This window comes from Scyliorhinus torazame, chromosome 20 (assembly GCF_047496885.1).
Source record: "Scyliorhinus torazame isolate Kashiwa2021f chromosome 20, sScyTor2.1, whole genome shotgun sequence".
NCBI classification, from domain to species: domain Eukaryota; kingdom Metazoa; phylum Chordata; class Chondrichthyes; order Carcharhiniformes; family Scyliorhinidae; genus Scyliorhinus; species Scyliorhinus torazame.
In genome coordinates this window covers 9,268,179-9,291,113 of record NC_092726.1, presented here as the reverse complement: position 1 = coordinate 9,291,113, position 22,935 = coordinate 9,268,179, and the positions used below count along the sequence as shown (strand labels likewise).

Below are 22,935 nucleotides of genomic sequence, written 5' to 3'. Positions count from 1 at the left end.
CAGCCGATGCTGCATTATGAGGCCCCTCACCCCACCCTCATGGACGCACTGCATTCTCTGAAAAATGCGACAATTGGGTATCAATACAGCTTAAATGTAGAACAACAGGATCAGTTTCAAATCCGATTTTAACATCCAGCCTCATGAATGCTACATCTTGCCAAAGTTGGAATAAAGGACACAATTCTGAGAGATTACGGCATCCATGAAAATGAGTTTCTGACTTACAATTTATGGTGTTAGCTTAATCCATCAAAGTTTTGCTGCCTTGTCATAAGTCTGTGTCTCGCTTTTTGGAGGTCCAGGATACAGGGGACAGCACAGTAATGAGACTGTTATATTGTGTTGTTGCCGATTCTTTTTCTACTTGATCATTTCTGTGGCTCTGTTCCGATTAGGGCAATCAGTGAATTTGCCTTCTTTCTATATTGTCTATGTCCGAATGCTTCGAGTCGCCAGGTATTGAATGATACCACCACAAGTTTCAACCGGCTATCGATCAAAGAACCAAACACTAGTTAGTTAGTTCAAGGTCAAGGGTACTTTATTTGCACACAATTAGTATTGCAACATAAACACTATTAGTTAACTACACCTATCAGCTAAGACAACCTGTACTTAACTTCGGGCACCCGGCTTAGGTCAGAGAACAGTGGCCGCTGTTCAATTCTGGATCTCTCGGGTTCGAAGGAGTAATTGCTGCTCAGCTGGGCTCATCCGTCTGGTAGCGGGCGTTGAACTCAAACTCATTTCTGGTGTTGCTGCAATTGGCGATGACCGTGACCAGGGTACCAAGGCCAAAAGTGAGCAAACATATGACGAACTCTTCTTCTTATACTCAGGGGTTTTTCGCGCTCTTTTGGGCGGTCCTTCGATTTGGACCTTACTAATTGGGTGATCCTTGATCACTCCGTTCGATTCCTTAACCAATAAGTGGGCGGGGATCTGGATAGCTGGGCGTGTCCCAAGCAGTCACTGACCCCGTTGTTTGCGTTTCCCTTGAACAGGGAGTGGCACTGAAATGTCTGGGACTGTCCCGGTTGCTTGAGTACCAGTCCTTTGTTTTGGGGAAGATGGGCCATCAAATGCTAATCGGCCTGATTAACATGCTATTGGGACGGGGTTTCGATACCGTCTGGACTTTTGCTGACAAATATGCATTTCAGGCTCTGAGCCTGCCTGATTCTTGGCTTGTCCATTTTACCCACCAGTCTCTGCGAGTTCCTCGGCACCCAGATGGCTACAGTGTGAAATACTCCACCCAGTGTGTCTGTATGAATAACACACTCCATACCTTGATTTTTTTAAAATTTAGAGTACCCAATTCTTTTCTTTCCAATTAAGGGGCAATTTAGCGTGGCCAATTCACCTACCCTGCACATCTTTGGGTTCTGGAGGTGAGACCCACGCAAACATGGGGAGAATGCGCAAACTCCACACACCCGGGACCAGGATCAAACCCGGGTCCTCAGCGCTGAGGCAGCAGTGCTAACCACTGCGCCACCATGCCGCCACCATACCTTATTTGTCACCCTCCATCAAGAATGTTATTCCATGCATAACACCGTCTATACGGCACCTTCCATGCAGTCCAACACCTTGTATGTCACCTCTACGAATAACATATCCGAAGGTGTGCGATTCTGTGTTAAACACGGGCCAGCTTTTGTGTTGTCCCACAACTAATATATTCCAGCCAGCATGTTTGCTGTCTGTCATATTCTCCAGCCTGCATGTTACCCGATTGTAATTAGCAAGTTGGGTTTTATCCCTCCGATCTCTAAAGCCAGGTCAGAAACTAATAATCTTTCAGTTATTAAAAACTGAAGAGCGACCATTAGAAGCTTTATTGTTGACGGCAAATAAAGGTGCTTTGAAATACAATACTGTGGGCCTGAGTATTGGATATTCATCTACTGATGTCCGTATTTGGAGTGATACGAGAGAAGAAACTGTTCAAAAGTTGACGGGTGCAACAATGGGTTGGCCGTGGTTAATGCTGATTACGAAGAAAGTGGCACCACGTTTAAAATTACAGCTCAAAATCAAATGAAAGAGCTGGGGAAACATTCATAAAATGGGTGCAAAACTGTTTCTGTACCCTCCCCTTCAAGTTAACAATTATATTTTGTTGACGGTGAAACAAGTGATCACAAGAAAATGATCACGGTGTATCTTATTTGAGAGGCTCCAAAAGATGATATTTTGCCGTGAACCACATTGGGACTACAATTAATGCAACATTCTTTTTCCTCAACTTTTGATATTTATGAATCCGTCCGCTCCAAATCCATAAGTTGAGAGCTCAAACAGTGACCTCAGGGCTGACAGATGGAAATTCTAAATTTTACACTCTGCATGCTTTATTATGCTGCTGAAGAACTCCACTCAAGTTCAACTGAAACTCACACTTTTAAAATACTGACAGGAGCAGGGTAATTAACCTTCTGCCTACAGGCGAGTGGGTGGGACAATCTCCTAAAAGATGTAATTAATTTGTGGTCAATTGACACTCCTAAAAGGAAACTAGATCAAGGTGTGCTGTGTACAAAACGAGTGCAATACAGTGCAGTCCTGATATTAGCAGAGGTGCTTGACATACTGTTCAGGAAAGAAGTCCAGTGTTCGTAAGGGGCAAGCAATGAACAGTTGACAGAACAAGGGGAAAAGTGATGAGCAGCTGGAGCAAGTCTATTGGGCTCTGGATGGAGTGGGAATAATGGGTTTAATGACTTCTCTCACTTCAAACTTTCTGTAAAGAGGATTGAAAATGAAACTTGCGTACATGTGGTGCTAATCCTAAAGATGTAAGACGCCCTTCTCGAGGTGATCACATACCATTCAAATTAATTTAATTGGGATAACTTCAAACCACAGTTTGCATCAATCTCAGGCCAAAGCTGGTTGTCATCAGTTTACAGGAGTATCACAGAATCATATAATCTTACAGCGCATAAAGCCCATTCAGATTGAAGTGCCTGCTACTAGCTCTTTTGAAGAGCTAACCAATTTATACCACACCGCAGTATTTTCTCTATAACCCTGCAAATTAGATGCTTTCTCGTACATGCCCATTTGCTTTTCGATCTGGAAGAACATGCTTCCACCACCCTTTCAGGTACTGTTCCAGACTTTGATGATCCTCAGTGTCTTATAATTTCCCCTCCAGTTCATTTGTCAATTATTTTTAGGTTGTGGCCTCTGGTTATCAACCTGCTTGCCAAAGGAACCATTTTCTCCCAACTTGCATAATGCTAATTTTGAATACCTCCATCAGGTATCCTCTTAACTTTTGCTCCTCTAACAATCGCAGTTTAACTGATCTCGGCACAGAATTGGAGTCTTTTATTCCTGATATCCTCCGATAAACCTCCTCTGTCCCCTCTCCAGGGCTTCGACATCCTCCCCAAAGTGCCTGGAATTGTACATAATGTTCAGCTGAGGATTCACCGGTGATTTCTGTCTTGTTTCTGTATTCAATTTACAAGTTGCTCAAAGAGGAAATGTGAACATTGCGCGGCATATTTTGCTGTTCAGTCTGGGTATTCATGTTTTTAATTCTCAATCTGGTAATCTGTGGTTCAGTAGATAGCAGTCCAATCTCTTGCTAATTGTCTATTAATTAGGTTGTTAGCATATCTTCACACCCATATACTTTTTTTTACCCTTTTGGGAAAGGGGTGGGGAGGGGGTGAGGGGGAGAGGAGTGGTGGAAGGAATTCCCAGCTGATTATCAGCCTGTTGAACCAGTTGAACACTCATTCTGTGGCCAACGAGTCCTGGCATTGGGGTTGAACCCAGAGCTTCTGGTCCAGTGGTAGGGGAGCTTCCACTGCACCAAAAGGCCTCCTAGTAACAATGTGTTTATTTGTATTCAAGTAATGGCATTAATGAGAGATTTAGCACTGCTCATATTGGACCAGGCTAAGGCTCTGGTTGTTGGATCTTGAGGTGCATGATATATGATGTGTGGCTTGGAAAATAAAATAAGAAGTCTTACAACACCACCTAAGGAAGGAGCAGTGCTCCGAAAGCTAGTGACATCGAAACAAACCTGTTGGACTTTAACCTGGTGTTGTAAGACTTCTTACTGTGCTCACCCCAATCCAACGCCGGCATCTCCACATCATTTGTAAATGAAAAGCTATGAAGAGTATAAAGAGTAGTCTGCTTCCCCATCTGAGTATCAGGAATAGAACACTTCTGAGTCAAATGGTTGAAAGTTCTAGCCCCATTGCAGAGACTTGAGCACAAAAATCGAGACTGGCACTCAAGAGCTGTACTGAAGGAGTGCTGCACAGTCAGTAGTGCCATCTTTCAGATAAGTTCTTCAATTGAAGCCCTGCCTGACCACTCTGGTGGACATTCATAGAATTTACAGTGCAGAAGGAGGCCATTCGGCCCATCGAGTCTGCACCAGCTCTTGGAAAGAGCACCCTACCCAAGGTCAACACCTCCACCCTATCCCCATAACCCAGTAGCCCCACCCAACACTAAGGGCAATTTATCCTGGCCAATCTGGGCGGGATTCTCCGCTGGTGTGATTCTCTGTTTTTCCGGCGCCCGGGGGTTTCCCGACAGTGTGGGGCTGCCCCACAATGGTAAACCCCATTGACCGGTCGGCGTAACGGAGAATCCCGCCAGCGGGTTGGGGCAGAAATGTGGCGGGGCAGAGAATCCGCTCAAAATATCCCATTTATCCCACTATTTTGTGGAGGAGCAGTGGAGTTATCCTCTTTGTCCTTTCCAATATTTATCCCCTGGTCAATATCACAAAAACAGATTATCAGGTCATAATCACATTGGTATCGATGGGAGTTTGCTGTGCGCAATTTTGGCTCTCATATTTTCCACAGTGCCACGGTGACTGCACTTCAAAAGTAATTCATTGGCTGTGAAGTGTTTTGGAATGTCTCAAGGCTGCGAAAGGCACGACAGAAATAAACTTTTGTTTTTCTTACTGACTTGATTTGTTGGACACCAAAGCAGTTTAATGCCTTTGGGGAAAGCACATTTAAAAAAAAAAAAGTGGGCTATTTGACTGTCTGCGTGCATTACAATTAAAATAGGTTTGCACTGTCCTGAACTGGTGCATTTAAAATCTTAGCGGGGGAAGCTAACTTCTTAACCCTGCATTTGTGATCTCAATATTTCATTACTTTCATTCATCCAACCTAAATGTAATCCATAATTCCTAAATAATAAATCATATTGTTAATCCTATTGTTTTATTTCTATATATATATTTAACTTCAATGCATTTTTAAATGCATTTATTGAAATAAAAATGAACATTAATGCAGTTAATGTGTCAACAAGAAGGAGACCAACACTACATATTATGATATTCTTATCAAGCAGAAGAGAATGAAAATCTTGAGACAAAAATGTCTGGTGTAACATTAGCTGAGCTGGATGACATTAGTTCCCTTCCAAGAAAATAATCACATGCTTCCCTACAACAATATTTAACCAATTGTGTCCATGCTGCCTCCTGCACTGCTATTGAATTAATCCCCCTGCTCTTTCCCCACAGCTCTGAAGATTCTTCCCTTCGGATAATTATCCATTTCCCTCTTGAATGTTACCACTAAACGTGTTTCCATCACCCTTCCAAGTGGTGAATTCCAGATCACAACAGACTGTTGCATGAGGAAGGTTTGCTATGCCGCCTCTGGTTCTTTTGCCCATCACCTTAAATCGCTGTCCTCTCACACCAATTTCTCAGCATTATTCACTTGTGCTTGAGAATCTCCTATTAATCTCCCCCACTCTAAAGCAACCCCAGCTTCTCCATTCTCCCTAAATAACTGAATTCCCTCTTGCAATAGTAAATCTGTAAATCTCCTCTGCACTCTTTCGAAGATCCTTCTGAAAGCACAGTGGCCCAGTATTGAACGCAATACTGCAGCTGAGAGCAAACCAGTATTTCATTAAGATTCAGCATAACATCCTTGCTTTTGTCCTCCAAGAATTTCATGTGATTTCCTTTGGCAGCATGCTCAACTTGTCGTGTCATCTAAGATTGGTGTACATAAACGCCCAGGTTTCTCCTATTGCTTTTACACCTCTTAATTTGCCTTGACTTTCCTCCTATTGTTTGCAACCACAATAGTCTTGGATTCTTTTTCTTCCCACTAACTGTTACCTAGCTTTGGGGTAGGAATTCTCATGGGCTGGTTTATGGACATTCACAGTTGCAATGTAAATTCGATGAAACCAAGATCTGGACAGAAAATCCAACTACACGTCGCATCATCCCACATGTGATTCTGAAAGTTTTGACAATGACAGCCTTTTAATTAGAAATAGCAAACGCAGGAAAAATTCATCCCATTTCTGATGTAGCATATTATGACCCGAGGAACTAATGATATTCTATCATCTTGCCACTGCGTGTGGCATTAAAATCCAAGCCGTCAACATGTTTCTTAACTTCAAAGATGTGTGAGCATACACCCCATACACCATCACTTCCAGGTCTCTCTTCCTGTTATCTCACCTCTTGATTTGCCTCATCTTCCATCCAATTGTTCTCCACCAACCATTTTCAACAGATAAAGCAAACACAGGAACACGCCAAGCTGCAAAATGTGACCAGAGGAACTTTCATGATATCCCATCATCTTGGCGACTGCAGCTAATTTAAAAAGTAATAAAGCCAGGTAGTGGATATTGGTAAATACTGCTCTACTTGGCAAGATTATTTGTACTCTACAGAACCACTGATTACAGTGAGCACTGGACAATAAGAGGATAGAATTAATAGCACAAGGTGGGAAGTGAAAATGTAAGCAGACTTTAGAGTGTGAGCAAATGAGCTGAGTGGAAACCAAGAAGGAAACAAGGGCAGTGAGCAAGAATGTTATTCCTGTAGCCCTCCATTCTGGAATGTGAACCAGGATCAATGGAATGAGAATCAATCATCTTTGGTAATATCCATAGGGATTAAAATCCAAGTGCATTATTCCCCGAAACAGAATAATTTTCCCCAAATCTTAATTTCACACACTACGCCGTTCCCTCTATCTCCAGCTCAACTTTAAATTCCTGTGCCATATTTATACTAGGACTATAACTCCCAAGAGGCGAACAGGCCTGTTCAATTAATTGTGGTTGATCTGTACATGAAGTCCAATTGTCCACCTTGATGCCATACCCTGGATGCCATTGCCTAACAAAAATGTTGATCCTTTCATTCAGCAAGCCTCAAAAGCTTTGTATGGGAGAGAGTTTCAGATTTTTTCATCCATTGTTAACATCTTCCTGGATAGTCTAGCTCCAATTTTAACATAATTCCCCTTTTTTTGGACTTCCCTATCACATGATTTTTTTCACCATCTACCCTATCAACAAATGTAATAATCTCAAACACCTCAATATTCTATAATCAAGGCAATATAGGCCGAGTATGCAACCAGTCCTGCCAATTTGACCCCTTAAGCCTCAGTATAATTTTACTGAATCTACCTTGCAAGGCATATAGATCCTTCCTGAGGTGCAAGCTTCCAATCCCACAGTTACAATTCAACCAGTGTTGGAACCAATTTCACTGTGACAAGTTTCTACATATTATGTTTATGTTTAGAATGGAAATTTACCCAGAAATTAATATGGAAAAACTGGACAGATGTGCAGGGCAGCTAAATAAATGTGAAGGCCTTTGCAATTCATCATCTCCGGGACAATTGATGTTATTTTAATTATTATCTAACAGCCACAGCAGAAATGAAGCAGGAGCAAGGGTTTTGAAAACACTGGAAAAACATCTAAAGGTTCTGGTCTGGAATCTCATCCATGGCTGCGTACGGCATTTGATACAAACCAGAAAGCTGCTACTCCAGAGATTTGAGCACAGAATAATCGAGGCTGACACTGTCTCATGTAGTACTGAGTGAGTTCTGCACCATTGGAGGTGCCATCTTTCAGATTGGACGTTAAACCAAGATCCTGTCTGCTCTCTCAGGTGGGTGTATAAGATTCCATGGTACGACTTTGAAGAAGAGCAGAGGAATTCTCCCCAGTTTCCTGGCCAATATTCATGTTTAGCTAGCTAAGATCACACAAACAGCGTATCGGGTCCTTATCACCCTGCTGTTTGTGCGAGCTTGCTGTGCATAAATTGGCGGCGGGGGAGGCAGAAGGCGTTGTTTCTTTCAGATGGGGAGCGGTGTCCGGCAAAAGGGTCTCATAACCCCAGTGTCTGAGAGGGTCACAGCGCCTTTACAGCTGTCCTGCCACTTGTGCCTTGAAGCAACCCCATGCCCAACATGGTGTCCCTGCACTCGATAGTGACATTATGACGAGGTTTCTAAACTCTGGGGGTTCTTCGCTGTTGAGGCACTACTCCATCCTCCATCCAGTCACACCCATGCAATGGACAGTTGACTTTGGAGAAAAGCAAATTACTGCGGATGCTGGAATCTGAAACAAAAGAGAAAATGCTGGAAAATCTCAGCAGGTCTGGCAGCATCTATAGGGAGAGAAAAGAGCTAACATGTCGAGTCTGATGACTCTGTCAAAGCAAGACAGTTGACATTGTCTGGCACATATCTCTTAAGTTCCAATCATGTTAAATGCAATCGATACTCTGTGTCCTGTGTATTCCCCTGAAAAATATCCCTTGCACAGATATGTTTCTTGTGGGTTTTTTTTTCTCCAAAGTTTAACTCGCTCTTCCCGCAGCTTGTCTGAGCTTCCAGGTGCGACTCCGCCGCGAGGCACATTTTCGGTCTGGCGTTACTTTCTTCCATTCCTCTTGGAGGTGAAAAAGAGTCACGTAATGAAGGAGCTACGCTCCAAAAGCTGGTGATTCCAAATAAACCTGTTGGACTTTAACCTGGTATTGTTGTAAGACTTCTTACTGTGCCCACCCCAGTCCCAACGCCGGCATCTCCAAATCAAGAATAGTCTTGGCGCAGAAGTGGAAAAGAGGTGAATGTGAACGACATGTTTAATCGGATTTGAATGATTACGAACGCTAGCCGGAAGGCCTAATAAGAATCAAGTGTCGAAGCAGGGGGAGAGCGTTCATGCACTGGGCATCTCGAGTGTTGGACCAGTTGGTGCTGAGTCCGCGCCACATTTATAAGACCAGGCTTCTTCCAGGGGTGGGTCTCCCTCTCGGTTCTCATCAAATATTCTCAGCCAAGACCCCCCACTGTGCAGATTGGAAGTGGTTCTCGGAGGGCAGGTGAACCGAGTGCAAGCGGAAAGCACTGTGAAATCAAACCGTTTGGCCAAGGTCGGCAGGTTGCACCTGACATTCGAGATCAATCTTGGCCTTCGGATGGCGTCGGGTGGCGAGTGGGGGGGCGGGGGGGGGGGGCTGGGACTGGAGGGCGGTGGCCAGGTGAGGGGAGAAGGAAGACCAGGAGAAAGCCACCAACACCAAAACTAAACCATCACTCGGGTGCAATCGATTCGAAAGTCCACACGATGTCAAATATCGATCACACTGTTCCCTCGCCGAGCTAACAAGGTGCAATAGTGCACCTTATTGCATTCGGTGCATCATTGTCTCGGGAATTAACTCGTGAAAAAGGAGTCTCAACATAAACCAGACGGTGAATTGCTGCGCACATTCCCCACACCCACGCTGGTATCAGCGTTTCTTGCAAAAAGATTACGAAACCTGACACATGAGAAACTTGCAGCGTTGCTGTTCAGTTTATTTTTCTTTTAACGCCGATATTTCACTGATACAGCAAGCGCCCAACTTTCCTGTCTGAAAAGCACTGCTGAGGCGCAGGACAGGTGGCTGGGACGTTCAGGGTGTGTCCGGTTCTCCAGGACTGGAGTTAATGTTCATGGCCGCTGCAACAGGAGAGGGTCAGCTCTGTTGCTGAAAGGTCTTTGGTGTCTGAAACGTCTCCCCCTCACGGTAGCTGTCTGACCCGATGAGTATTTTCAGCTCCACAACCAGACCGGGGTCTGCATAGATCGGAAGGTTGGGGGATAAATTCCTTCAGTATATGATTATGTGCAACGAAATCTCAACCCCTTGGGACCTGAATTTGCACCAGGGTCGTGTCGATCTGAAGTTCTTCTCTGCTCCACCTCTGGGGGCCTTCGCCAGGGTTGAAATAAATGCTTTCAGACCAGGATTAATAACAAAAAGAGGAAGGGGAGATTGTGTTGACCACAGCGCAAAGGCGGGGGAGAGTGGAGGGTAATTTCGTTTTAACTGGGTTTCTCGTTAAGAAATTATCCCTGGTGATGGGAGGAGAGAGGGGGGGGGGGGGGGGGGGGGGGAGAGAGAAAATTGGGACTGAGATGATTGCAGTAGTTTCCAGCCCGTGTGGGATTCGACTGGGGAAAGGGCGGGTGCAGCCTCCGTGCAGAATATTCCAACACTGGGTTGACCTCTTAAATCCGTCCTCTCCTCTCCGACGACCCGCTTGTAAATTGCTCTTTGTTTTGTTTTCCAGATTGTTCGCCTTTGAGACTATATTTCGTTAACCTGACTGGCTACGGCGTGCAAGCTCCCCCCGTCTGCTCAGGACGCACACCCAGCTCAGAGTTAGTTAGTTCGCCTGCAGAGTTCGGTTTGGTATAGTTCGAGCGGAAAATAACACTGCAACGGAAAGTGCAATTGGGTGGTCAGAAACCTGCCTTCGTTTGGTCAACAAGAGATTCCCCACCAGTGGGAAGTGTAACACTGCCCCCCCCCCCCCCCCCTGTTTCCCTCTGTTCCCAAATTAAGGGGATGTCAGCGACTGTTTCTGCCGGATCGCTCCCCCTCTCTCGGCTTTCACGATTTTATTTAGAGAATAAGAGAGAAGACGGATAGAGGGGTCAGGTGTAGTTGGACAAACAGAACGTGTCACATTTTCAGTGTCATCCACAGAGACTGGGGGGGGAGGGGGGAACCCCGCCAAAGATTCGTCGGTCCTGGTTCGGGTCAAGTTTGAATCTCTCATTTTCCCCTTCTATTTCGGGAAAGTGCAAAGTCCCGATAATTTGGAATATTAGTACTCAAGGGCCCGTTAGCGAAAAGGTTACGGTAGCTGTTGGCACACCAATCCCGAGGTGCTGACATGGGACAACTTCATCAGCCCGATTAATATTAATGCTCCTCGTCTCTTTTGTGCACCCAACGTGGCTTGAAAATGAAAGGAGGCCGGTAATATATCCTCGACCCCCATATTAGGAATCACGGTGCCAGTTCAAAGTTATTTTTAAATGAGGGAGAAAGGCACTTGACAGATGCAATATATGCAAATCCGGGTCTGAAAGCGCAAATTATCATCTGCAAACACTGAACAGTAATTCCATCTGCCCTCGCACTAGCCTCTTGGCTCCGAGTCCCATAATGAGTTTTCTGAATTGCAAACTGACAGACATCTTAATCAAGTTAAATCCCAGAAATTAATTCGTGTATGCGCCATGCAAATGGTGTCTTTCAGTCCCCTCCCCGTTCGGGTCTCCACCTTTTCTGTTTGCTAACGAGTCCAATCATCTGCTAAACAGAAAGGGGGTCTTGGCATTGTAAAAAAAAAAAATCCAGCCTGCGTCAGAAGTCATCCCGATCACAAATGTGACTTTTTAAAATAATTGATACACCGCCTTTGAAAAGGGCGCTTTTCTTTGGAATCTCACATAATTTACAAATCCGTGTGTTTAAAACCAAAAAAAGTTCAGATGGTACAGTTCTGCTCTTAAGAGTTGATGCAGGTGAAACAGATTCTCTGTGCTGGCATTTATGTAACGCGAACGCTTTCGAGAGGGTGAGTGCGAACGGCAGAATCTATTATAATAATCCAAAATTATTATTTGTCTGCATTTGTTTTTCTCCGACTCTCCTCTGCTGAAGGCGATGATTCCCGGCTGGGAGGAGGAGGGGGGGGGGGGGGGGGGTCTGCCTGAAGTGGGCACGGGGAGAGAGAGAAGTGTTGATATTGCCCTCACCATTGGCATTTCGGTGGAGGGACAAGTGTGGGCAAAGCTGGAAAAAAAACCGACCTGACTCTTCTCCCCGTGGACAGGGTGATTTCGCCCAGTCACCTGGGGGTGTCCGCTGAAGCCACCTGGGGATCTGCTGCCCATCCACTCGGTGCCCTCCACGTCGCTGAACTCGAGGGGAGGGGGCAACAAAAATAGGGTTTAAAACTTTCCCCCGAAAGTTGGCCAGAGCAGGAGGAGGGTGCTGTTCTTCTCTCCTCTCCCTCTCTCCGGTAACTCTTCGCCGCGGTCTGATTTTCAAGAGGGGGTGGGGGGTGGGGAAACACCCTCCCTCCTCTCAACGCGGTTGTAAAAGCGGCAAATCAAACCAGCAGCAACGGTGGGATATGAGCATTTAGTCGGAGCGGATAAAATTCACACCGAATGATTTGTCGAAGAGTCAGCAAGTGGAGACAGGTGCCAACACTGGGGTTCAGCTCTGGCCGAGGGGGGAGAGGGAGACCGCAGCTCGCTACCTGCAATACTGCAGACATGGGCTTGCTCTGGAATGTACACCGGAGCAGGGAGGATTAATCCTTATTCCTCCGACTGACAACCAGTCAGGTATTTCATTTGATATATTATTGTCACATGTATTGGTATACAGTGAAAAGTGTTGTTTCTTGCATGTAGATCAAACGATGCATACCAGTCAGAGGGAAGGAAGGAGAGACTGCAGAATGTAATGTAGTGTAGAGAAAAGAATAACTTAATACCAGGTAGGTCCACTCAAAAGTCTGATGGCAGCAGGGAAGAAGCTGTTCTTGAGACGAAGAAGGTCCTTAATTATGCTGGCTGCCTTTCCCAGGCAGCGGGGATTGTAGACCGTGTCCATGGAGGGGATGGACTGGGCTACATTCACGACGTTTTGTAGTTTCCTGCGGTCTTGGGCAGAGCAGGCTCCATGCCAAGCTGCGATACAACCAGAAAGAATGCTTTCTCTGGTGCCTCTGTAGAAGTTGGGGAGGTAAATCCCAACAGGTGCTGTGGACAGTTCTCCTGAAGATATGCGAGTTGTTCCCGAGATTAGGACTGGTGGGCAGAGCAGCTATTTTCATACCCCCATCCTCACCCCCCCCCCCCCCCCCATCATCCCCGCATTTCCAGGCAGAGGAACCCTTCGATCTGAAGATGACTGGTAAATTCAGCTCTAGCCTGTTCTTGATTGCAATCACCCCCCACTTGGCACCGGGACAAGATATAAAACGGTGCGAGAATTTCAGAACCATGTACTGGTATTCGTGAAAGAGCTGGGCCAAAATATTGCCCCCCCCCCCCCTTCCCCTGAAAAAAAGACGTACCCAAAGACGTGACTGCGAAGAAGCGGGTTGCATGGGCCGCTGGCTGGTTTTTTTTCTTTTTAACAGCGCTCTGCTCTGTTTTGCAGGATTAAGTTCTCCGGATGGAATTTGCGTTTGGCACTGCCGAAGCCACCGACTCGGAATGCCCAAAGCGGATGCTGGCCACTTTGGGAGCAATCACGGGGCCGGACAACCGTCGCAGAAGCGGTAAGGAAGCAGTGCAAACTGGCCTAGGAAATTCTGTCGCCCCCCCCCCCCCCACACACACACACAGCCTGGCCCCCTACTCCACCCCAAAGTCAAATCCCCCGGTTCGTACAAGCAGCAACACAAATAAAACACCCAGCCCCGCTCGACCCCAGAGGCAGGGACAGAGTTATTTCCAATCTATTGCCGAGCCCGCTGCCTTGGGAATGAACGGTGTGAAAGCTGAACGAGTCTGTGAGAGTTCGGGATACACGAGGCCGGGTTGCTAACCGATATCTGACCCCCCCCCCCCCCCCTGTAAATTAGATGTGTTTTGTGGACCTGTTTTCGCGCTGCAATGTCTGTGAAATAATCCAGGAAAGAATAATTGTGCATTGGGTGGGACAGAGGAGAAGCGAGGGGCAGGGAGACAGCGAGAGCTGCCCTAATATTGAGACCACTGTCAAAAAGTGCGAGGTACTTTGGGCAAACTCTACCCCCCCCCCCCCCCCCACCACCACCACCACCACCACTGCCCCCTCATAAATCTTCTCAGTGCGGGGGACTGACACCTCGTATTAATTTTGACGAGACTTGCAGATGAATAGTTTATTTATGGCAGGCACGGCGTTAAAAGCTGTCGCGATTGCGGTCGGCGGGGGAGGGGGGGGGGGAGCAGCGTTGGGTTACCGGCTTACCTGACTCGATTTACTGGCTGCTGATTTTATTTATTTACCACCCCCACCAAGCCTGCAATAAATCAAACCCCGACCCGCTCTGCGGCGCCAGATAAAACGCCAGTCGCTGAATTTTAATTTGTTTTTGTTTTTGGCGGGGAGAGCGAGCAAGAGATGAATTGAGGGTTTGCCCTGAAGCCAAGTCTTTATTTTGCAATAAAGCGCCCGATTGTATACTTTATTGAATATTTAAGGGCTGGACGCTTTCGAGTCAAATTAATCGAATGAAATAATCCCTTTTCTTCGTTCAAATTCTCAGCTAGTTTGGCAAATGAGACCCTTTAGTTTCCAGTTTCCGACTATCCTCCCCAATCATTATTTATATTTTCTCTCTGCAGCTTTTCAATAAATTAACCCCCCCCCCCAATTGCATCTGAAAATTATTCATAAATACAAGGTTTCTACACCATTGGTGATTTACTCTCTGTCAGACACTGCACAAAGAAATCAGTGGGTTCGATCAGAATAAGGATTGCAAATGTCGAACAGGGACCTTGGCTGCTAAACACCCCCTCCCTCCCCGTTACTGGCGGGAGGGGGAGAAGGGGCAGGAGGAAAGCAGGGGGTGGAAGAAAGAGGGGGCAAAGTTCCCACTCACAAATGTCCTATTGCCAGACTGAGGGTGGGGGGGAGGCCGGCTCCACAGCGTTATCAGCCGGGATCGCTGCAGTCTGCCTTGTTCCTGAGCTGATATCTCCTCACCCTCTGATATCACACCTCCCTCCCCCCGGCATGGTGCGCCCTGTTGGCCTGCAAGTTTGCGGCTCGCTGGCCGGTTGGTTTTAATGAGCGTCCGGCGATTAAACCGGCCCTGCGCTCAGACGCCACTCGACTTTTGGTCGGGGGTGGGTGCGGTGCCCAAGGGTGGAAAAGTGCAGCTCAGCGATGCGAAGCGAGAAGGCGAGAAGCCAGGCGGCTCTCCACTCGGAAGGGCGGGCAGATCATTTCCTCCACATCCCTGCTCTCACATGGAGTGCGATATGTTCAGACGCCCGCCGCTAAAGATGCACCATGCAAGTTGACCATAGCACGGGGAAGAATTGCAAAAGGCGCCCGGATGGGGGTATCTGCCCCGCGGGAGGGACTGGGAGCAGTGACTCCATTCAGCTCTGGAATTCATCGTTTAGACAAGCGACATCTCCCAGAGAGACTATGTGTGCGTGTGTTTATGGCAAGACCGCATTCGAGGAGGACCCTCCCGCCCAGTCTGCTCAGAGTCCGCGCCGCCCTGGAATGAAATGTGGCCTCCCGCTCCGGAATGGGAGACTTATCCATCTCTCTCCGCTGACCAGCACAGTGCACATCGCGCGTTTTCCAGGGGATTATTTGGGAATGCTGGCAGAGAAGCTGGGATTCATCCCGCCCCAGCACCGACAGAGTGATCCTGGCGGGAGTAAAGAAGGTGAAATGGTTTCCACCGAGGGGATGGTGGGAAACTGAAGGACACAAATGCAAGGTCATCGACACTAGTCTTGAGGAGGGAGAGGAGATTTCTGCGTTCACAACTTGTGTTGGACTTTTGGAATGAATACACCGGCCGGAAGGAAGCAGATTAAACAAGTAGTGATCAAAAAAATGTAACGATTGGTTGTCGATCCGGGGCTGCGGGGAAAGGGAATGGGGCTCGTTCCTGGTCTGGCCTCCCCCCCCCCCCCCCACCCCGTGTGCTTCAATGTGGTCCACTTGGCCACACACACCAGGAGCGGTATTTCAGGGAGGAACGGGAAGGGCTGACAGCTGAATGTTTCCTTTCTCGGTCCCACCCTTTAGTGATTGCCTCACCGAAATGTGGCACATTGCAGCCTCCTCCTACTAGCCCGGCATGCAGCCATCTTTCTGTCGCTCCCCTGTCAGCTGCTTCTCGTCCCCCCGCCCCCTCGGTGGCCACCTTGGCACGATTTGGCTGCACAGCCGGAGGGAGGCACAACGTCCCTGGGGGAGGTCAGGGCACGCGGAGCGCACAGTGTCACGCACAAAACTCGGGTAGCGTGGGATGCCCGCCTCTGCTTCGTTCAGGAATGGTCTCTCCAGTAAAGGACACCATCGCTGCAGCGCCTGACACGGAAGGAGGCTCGCCTGATCTTCCCTTCCCCTGTTTGCACCCCTCTCCCAGCCACCGCGCCCTTTAACCTGGACCAGCGAGGGAGGGCTTCCTCGCTTGAGGAACCTGACGGCACCGCCAAGAAATGGCTTCTGCACAGCCGTCTCTTTAAGCTGGGGGGCTCCACAGGAACATGTTGTATTCTTCACTCATTGCAAAGGGCTCAGGAGCATGGACATCAGCGTTGCCAGCCACTCTCCGCCTCCCTCCCGAGAATAAATGTTCCAGCAGCTGTCCACTGTTGACAACCGCGCCGGGAGAGACCCCCCCTCCCCTCCCTAGGTATCCTTTGGGTGGGTGGAATGGGCGGCATGGTTCGGCGTCTGCCAACCACCAGCACGGCAGCACAGTGGTTAGCACAATTGATTCACAGCTCCAGGGTCCCAGGTTCGATTCCGGCTTGGGTCACTGTCTGTGCGGAGTCTGCACGTTCTCCCCGTGTCTGCGTGGGTTTCCTCCGGGTGCTCCGGTTTCCTCCCACAGTCCAAAGATGTGCAGGTTAGGTGGATTGGCCATGATAAATTGCCCTTAGTGTTGAGTGGGGTTACTGGGTTATGGGGATTGGGTGGAGGTGTTGACCTTGGGTAGGGTGCTCTTTCCAAGAGCCGGTGCGGACTCGATGGGCCGAATGGCCTCTTTCTGCACTGTAAATTCTAGGATAATCTATGATTGTCCCAAGTGAGTTTATTTGGACTTTGGATGGAGAGTTTGTGCCTATCTCTTTGCAGAATGTGTCTGCGGGAGAGGCCAGGCTGCGAGTGAATCCACAGCAGAGATACATTGCAGAGTTGCAGGCAAAGGGGGAGAATTCAGGTGTATGTGTTTTTAGTGTGTGTGCCAGAAACTCGCTAGATGCGAGTTTTGGGGACATTCAGCCTCCCTGGAGGCGCTCCCATAGCTGCTCCTTCATCCGCGCCCCCTTGGCACCTCGGTGTCCCGAATAAATGGCGATGGGCGGATTATGGGGCCAACGCAAGGTTGCGCCCCCGGATGATGTGAGCAGCATGCCCTGAGTGACCAATCCGCACGGCCCACGGGCGGGATTTCCTCCTCTGGGTTCCCTGCCTCCTCCTACACCACCACCCCCTCCTACTCCCGCCCCCTTTAACCAACGCGCTTCATTCCGAAGCTACTACTGTCTGTCCAAATGGACAGCAAAAGGGAACAGCCGGCCCCTCGAATCGACCAGGAGAGAGTCTGAGCTTTGGAATTAGCCGCCGGGATCCATAGAGGAGATTGGGGGGGGGGGGGGGGGGGAGGTGCTGCGTCACCGACCCGGGGCCTCGGGGAAGAGAAACTCTTCCAAATCTGCATGGGCCACCTGGGGACTGTTTTCTGATTGGAAACCAGGGATTGCAGCATGGCAGCGAGTTCCCTGAAACCGCTGCAAACCGCATCCGGGAATAACAGTGCTTTCGGCATCAGACATTTAGCCGGGACGCCCAACAGTGAGAGTGGAGGTAAGAGGCAGCGGCGCCAGAGTTGCGCCCAAGTTATTGTCAACGCCAAATTCTCCTGTCGCCAATAGACCGCGCCACCGAGACGCTCGGCGTGGCAGAGGAGCGGCGCTTCCCGCTCCCAGTTTCCATTCGGACTCATTGATCGATTTGGAAATGTGTGTTTTAAATTGACCCGACCTGTGGAAAGTCATTGCGGAACGGGGCGCGGGGAACAGGTCGGCGATTTGGACTTGCTTCGTTTTGGTTTTGAAGCCCAACATGAAGAGAAGAATATTAATTACGCGCATCGAAATCCCAACGAATTAACTGTACCGTTCACCGAGTTGACACAACTTGGAAAGAACTCTGAAGAGGTTCGTCCGGGAACCTGCGGTTCCTCAACTAGACTGCGTTGATTTGGAATTAATTTCACTATATAATATATATATGTGTAATATACATTTTTATATATACATACATATACAACTCTGGTCATAACATACGGCCACAGTGATAATCTCTGACCGTGATGTCCTCGGTTTTGGCTTCAAGCTACTAACTCAGTCCAGAATGAATCTGGGGAACAGTTCCAGTTCTCGTTCAGGGCTGGCCACCCAATGATCGAGCCATGTCCTCTGACAAAATACAGCAGTGAAAAAAAAATCAGCCCCAAATCACCTCGACATTTCCAACACAACGATTAACTTCAATAACGTTTAATTAATTTTGTTTTAACCAAACGCGGGTTGTGCTTTCTAAAGAGGCCAGGTGACCAAGTCAGATAGGACTCCATTCGCAACCCCCCCCCCACGTCCCACACGGGCAGAGGGCCGCAGCCAGCCGCCCGTTCACAGGGAGACGGTAACACCGTCAAACTCACATTGACTGCTTTTCATAAACTGCAAAAGAAGTTAAACAAATGGATTGAGTCAAATCGCCTCATCTCTCGCCCCGGGAAGCGATACAGCCTGCTCTCTCTCTCTCTTATTTTTTTTTAATCAGCAAGAATTCGCTTTTGAAACATCCCCAAGTTTTTAGCTATATTTATTTTAAATCGGTGCGGGTGAACCGAGTTGCGACAGGAGCGGGCCTGCCCCCGGCCCTCCTGTTTATTGGGTACGATTTGGAAATGTGTGCAGCAGAAAAATAGAACGAAATAGTATGCTTTCTCCCAGGGGAAATGAACCCGGGCGGGGGACGGGTGGAGTGGGGGGGGGGGGGGGAGGCAACGCCACCAACCAGGACGGCCTTGCGTTTACCCACAAAAGATTTCGGCTAAAATTGATGTTTCCCTCCCCCCAAAAAATAGGCCGGGAGGCCGGCCGAAATTGTAAAGAAAAACACCAAACACTTTCCTGCAATTTAACCCCTAAAGTTTGATCAGAAGGTGGGTGTGGATATTGGGAAATGTCGGGTTACCTTATTCTGGATAATCTGAGTGATCATTTGACCCGCAAAGTGCAAGTTTTAAACACTGGCTTTGGCGCTCAACCAATTAATGTGCGCTGGAGAGTGTGGAATAGTGCAGGGCTGTGACATTTACAATGCAAGCTTCTGTCAGATTGGGAGGAACGGTGAGCAGTGAGTCAGACTCCTCGCCGTTGAGGTGGTCTCGGGGATGGGGCGCGGTGTGTGTCTGTTTGCGGGGGGCGGGGGGGGGGGGTGGAGACACAGAGAGAAGGGTAAATTCCTCACCTGGCCTTGTGTTGCTCCCCAACCCCGGCAGGAGAGGGCGAGCAGCTTCGCCGCTGCAAGTCCGACGACTCGGGCTCCGAAGACAGCTCGGCCAAAAAGAAGCAGCGCCGGCAGCGGACTCACTTCACCAGCCAGCAGCTGCAGGAGCTGGAGGCCACTTTCCAGAGGAACCGCTACCCGGACATGTCCACGCGAGAGGAGATCGCCGTGTGGACCAACCTGACCGAGGCCAGGATCAGGGTGAGTGCTGCCCCCCTGCAAACACCATAATAATCCCGGGTTGAAATGTCGTGGCTGAACCATTTGCTGACACGTTAACCGGTCTCCAAAGGCGGGGAGGTTAAAATAAAGGATGCAATCCGAAACTCTCCAAAAGCAGCTGCACAGATCACCCAAGGTTGACAGGGCAGGTTGGGGAAAAGAGGTTGAAACGGGGAGGGGGGATCCCGAGCATTTTGTTCGATGATTATAGGTTTGGGTTGGAGGAATCAATCAATGTTTTTGTGAAGTGTGTTGCTGTGTCACAGGTTAGGTTAGATAATAACAATCTTTAATACTGTCACAAGTAGGCTTACATTAACATTGTAATGTTAGCCGAACTGAAAACTATTAGATGCAGAACCGTCGACAGGAAAGCCTTTGCCCGGCTACAAACAATTTGGTCTGATTCCCGAATAGGCTGGAAGTGATATCTAAGATATGGATGGATATATCTTCATATGGATAGATGTATATCAGGGGCTGGTTTAGCTCCCTGGGCTAAATCACTGGCTTTGAAATCAGACCAAGGCAGGCCAGCAGCACGGTTTAATTCCCGTACCTCCCCGAACAGGCGCTGTAATGTGGCGACTAGGGGCTTTTCACAGTAACTTCATTGAAGTCTACTCGTGACAATAAGTGATTTTCATTTCATTTCATTCATATATATATATATTAAAATCCGCCCCACGCGCGCTTGAGAATTAAAGATGGGAATTAACCTGTTTTGCTTTTGGGTCTGTTCAGGTGTGGTTCAAGAATCGCCGAGCGAAGTGGAGGAAGCGGGAGCGCCATCAGCAAGCTGAGATCTGCAAGGGGGGTTTCGCTGCTCCCTTCAATGGGCTTGTGCAGCCCTACGAGGACGCGTACCCCGGCTATACCTACAATAACTGGGCCGCCAAAGGACTCGCCACCAACCCCATCTCGGCCAAGGGCTTCTCTTTCTTCAATTCCATGAACGTCAACACTCTATCGTCGCCGGGCATGTTCTCCACGCCCAGCTCGCTGCCTTCCATGACTATGGTGCCCGCCTCCGCCTTGCCCGGCGGCTCCAGTCTCAATAATCTGGGCGGCCCCGCGCTGAACTCGGCGGTGGCCGCCGCCCCGTGCCCGTACGGAAGCGGCCCCAGCCCCTACGTCTACCGGGACAACTGCAACAGCAGCCTGGCCAGCCTGCGGCTCCGGGCCAAGCACCACTCGTCTACCTTCAGCTACGGGCCCGGCATGCAGAGCCCAGCCTCCAACCTCAGCCCCTGTCAATACGCGGTGGATCGGCCGGTGTAAAGATGGACTTGGTATTGTGTACGTCTCATTTCAGCCCAACTGTTTGGAGAGGTGGGAAGGGGGGGGTTGTCCTCCCCAACACACACAACAAACCACCACAGGGCTCTACCCACCCCCCCCCCCCCCGCCCCTCACCAGTCTCTAAGTTGTTAATATGTCAGCTACTGGTTGTAAATTGTACCTCTGGAGCCACAGCGTCATTACCCTCACATTATCCGGTACAACCAGTCCCTGTGCACCTTGGCCCGTGCAGGAATAGTCGTGGACAGGAAACGGGGGGGGGGGGGGGGGGGCAGTGGTTAGGAATCCCAACCAAACACGCTTTTAAAGGACACACATTTCCAACGTTTGAACAACACCCGGGGAATTGTCGGTCCCCCCGCCCCCACCCCCCCCGTCCAATTTCACAAAGAGAACTGGAAATGAATGGGATTTGATTTCAGCCACAGCAGGGGTGGGGGGGGGGGGGGTGAATCCCGTCGGGTGGGAGGCGCGACCCCCCCCCCCCCCCCCCACACTTGCTCACCCCTTCTCCCCAACAAGTATTTTTAATTTAAGAATTGGCACCGAGGCAATAAGAGATCCTCTCCGCCGAGGTGATCACCTTGATTGGGGGGGGGGGGGGGGGGGGTGCCTGTGCCCGCTTCTCGATCTCAGATCGGCGGTGCCTTTTAGCGCAGGATGTGGATGGCAGTGAAGGGGTTTCTCTCTCTATGAGAATCCTGACTGATGGGGAAACGGAGGTAACATTTTAGGATAAAATCTTTTCAGTATTGACAGCCTGGAATATATTTTAAAATATTCATAATCTTGTAGAATTTGATTATTTCCCTATAAAGAGGACAGAGCGAAAATGAAACGGACTCTTTTATTTATTTTTTAGCAGGTTAATTCCACTTTGTTTTTTTACGGGGGATTGGGGAGAATTTAAAATCCCTTCGGGGCGAGGTGGACCACCTCCTCCGCCTGATTTCAGCGTGGAATTGAGGAAGTCTTGGTCAGCTATTTGCAACGATTGATTCGCATTCCTGTTCCACCCCAACCCGGCACAGGGGTTTTGTTTTTAGTATTTCCAGCTTGTCCCCCTCAAAAAAAAACCCCCACAACAAAACAGAAACATTTTGAGGGCGGGCTCGCGTCAAGATATTTCCACTGAAATAATCCCGGGATGTGAGGGATTGGCTGAGATAGCAAGCGTGTTCATGTTTTCTCTTTTTTATATAAAAGGTTTATACACTGACCGAAATTCTGACGGGATTGTGTAACAGATAGAAATGTGGAGAAGTGTTTATTTCAGCCCCACCCTGCCCCGGTCTGTCGGGAATTATTGCATGAATACATTGGCTGCGAGACACCTACCAATTCGTTCCGAGCCGCGGCTCTGGAAACCAGGGCGTCCGGCCGCTTGAATATTCGATTAAATGCAATCGCGGGAATTCCCGACGTTCGTCGCCCGGGATCTTTGATTTCCATCCGGTGGAGATTTCGTTCGAAACGCAGAGTTTTTTTTCCCCCCTCCTGGGAAGACCCGCTCTGGGGCTCCGTGTTGAAGGCAAGGTGGTGTGAGTGACCGCTGCCCGACCTGATCAATGCCACACTCCCTCTCTCCATCTCTCTTCCCTCTCCCTTCCCTCTCTCTCACACGCACGCATTTCCCAGGCGGCAGGAGAAGAGGCACCGACTGAAATAAAACTCGGTGTTGCAGACGGAGAGAGCGCCTCGTTCCTCACTGCCCCCTTTTCCTTCCGTTACTGTCAATGTTATTTGCTAACTGATATCGTTTTTGAAAATATCAGTGGGACGATTTGCTCGTTGAAAGGAGACGGACGCTGAAATGTAAATTGTCGTTCCCTCTCTCACATTTCCAGTTTGATGTTTTAAAGTTTAGTTGGTGATTTCATTTTCCTTTTGAGGCACTGTTCCCTTTAATGGGTTGCCCCTCTCTCATTTGTCCCTCCGTTTATTTGATTTAGTCCCTCTTTCCCAAGGAC

At 48.7% G+C, this 22,935-nt stretch overlaps 1 protein-coding gene and 1 long non-coding RNA gene across 7 annotated transcripts in view; one reads left to right on the top strand and one right to left on the bottom strand.

The window, feature by feature from the left end:
• LOC140396860 (uncharacterized) overlaps positions 1 to 19,560 on the bottom strand; it is a 127,784-nt gene extending 108,224 nt beyond the window's left edge. The window contains exon 1 of the long non-coding RNA XR_011936644.1: positions 19,403 to 19,560. This is a non-coding gene — a long non-coding RNA (uncharacterized lncRNA). The remainder of the gene's footprint in view (positions 1 to 19,402) is intronic.
• On the top strand, positions 11,316 to 21,435 carry LOC140396858 (pituitary homeobox 3-like). 6 transcript variants are annotated; one of them, XM_072485646.1, is made up of 5 exons: positions 11,316 to 11,729; positions 12,577 to 12,662; positions 13,331 to 13,451; positions 19,434 to 19,642; positions 20,408 to 21,435. In XM_072485646.1, exons 3-5 carry the CDS (start codon positions 13,346 to 13,348, stop codon positions 20,942 to 20,944), a joined length of 852 nt encoding a protein of 283 aa, XP_072341747.1. In that variant the 5' UTR covers positions 11,316 to 11,729; positions 12,577 to 12,662; positions 13,331 to 13,345; the 3' UTR covers positions 20,945 to 21,435. The 6 variants fall into 6 exon arrangements, with proteins under 6 accessions (XP_072341747.1, XP_072341746.1, XP_072341745.1 ...); XM_072485645.1 differs by lacking the exon at positions 12,577 to 12,662 and having other exon boundaries at positions 11,317 to 11,729; XM_072485644.1 differs by lacking the exons at positions 11,316 to 11,729; positions 12,577 to 12,662 and adding an exon at positions 12,222 to 12,507.
• Positions 21,436 to 22,935: the final 1,500 nt, after the last annotated feature.

What these genes read in the sequence shown, in the direction of transcription:
- LOC140396858 (XM_072485646.1), top strand. Translation starts at nt 13,346, where the DNA reads ATGGAATTTGCGTTTGGCACTGCCGAAGCCACCGACTCGGAATGCCCA. An exon ending in GGACAACCGTCGCAGAAGCG is followed by an intron (nt 13,452 to 19,433) that starts GTAAGGAAGCAG and finishes CAACCCCGGCAG; the next exon opens with GAGAGGGCGAGCAGCTTCGC. An exon ending in TGACCGAGGCCAGGATCAGG is followed by an intron (nt 19,643 to 20,407) that starts GTGAGTGCTGCC and finishes GGGTCTGTTCAG; the next exon opens with GTGTGGTTCAAGAATCGCCG.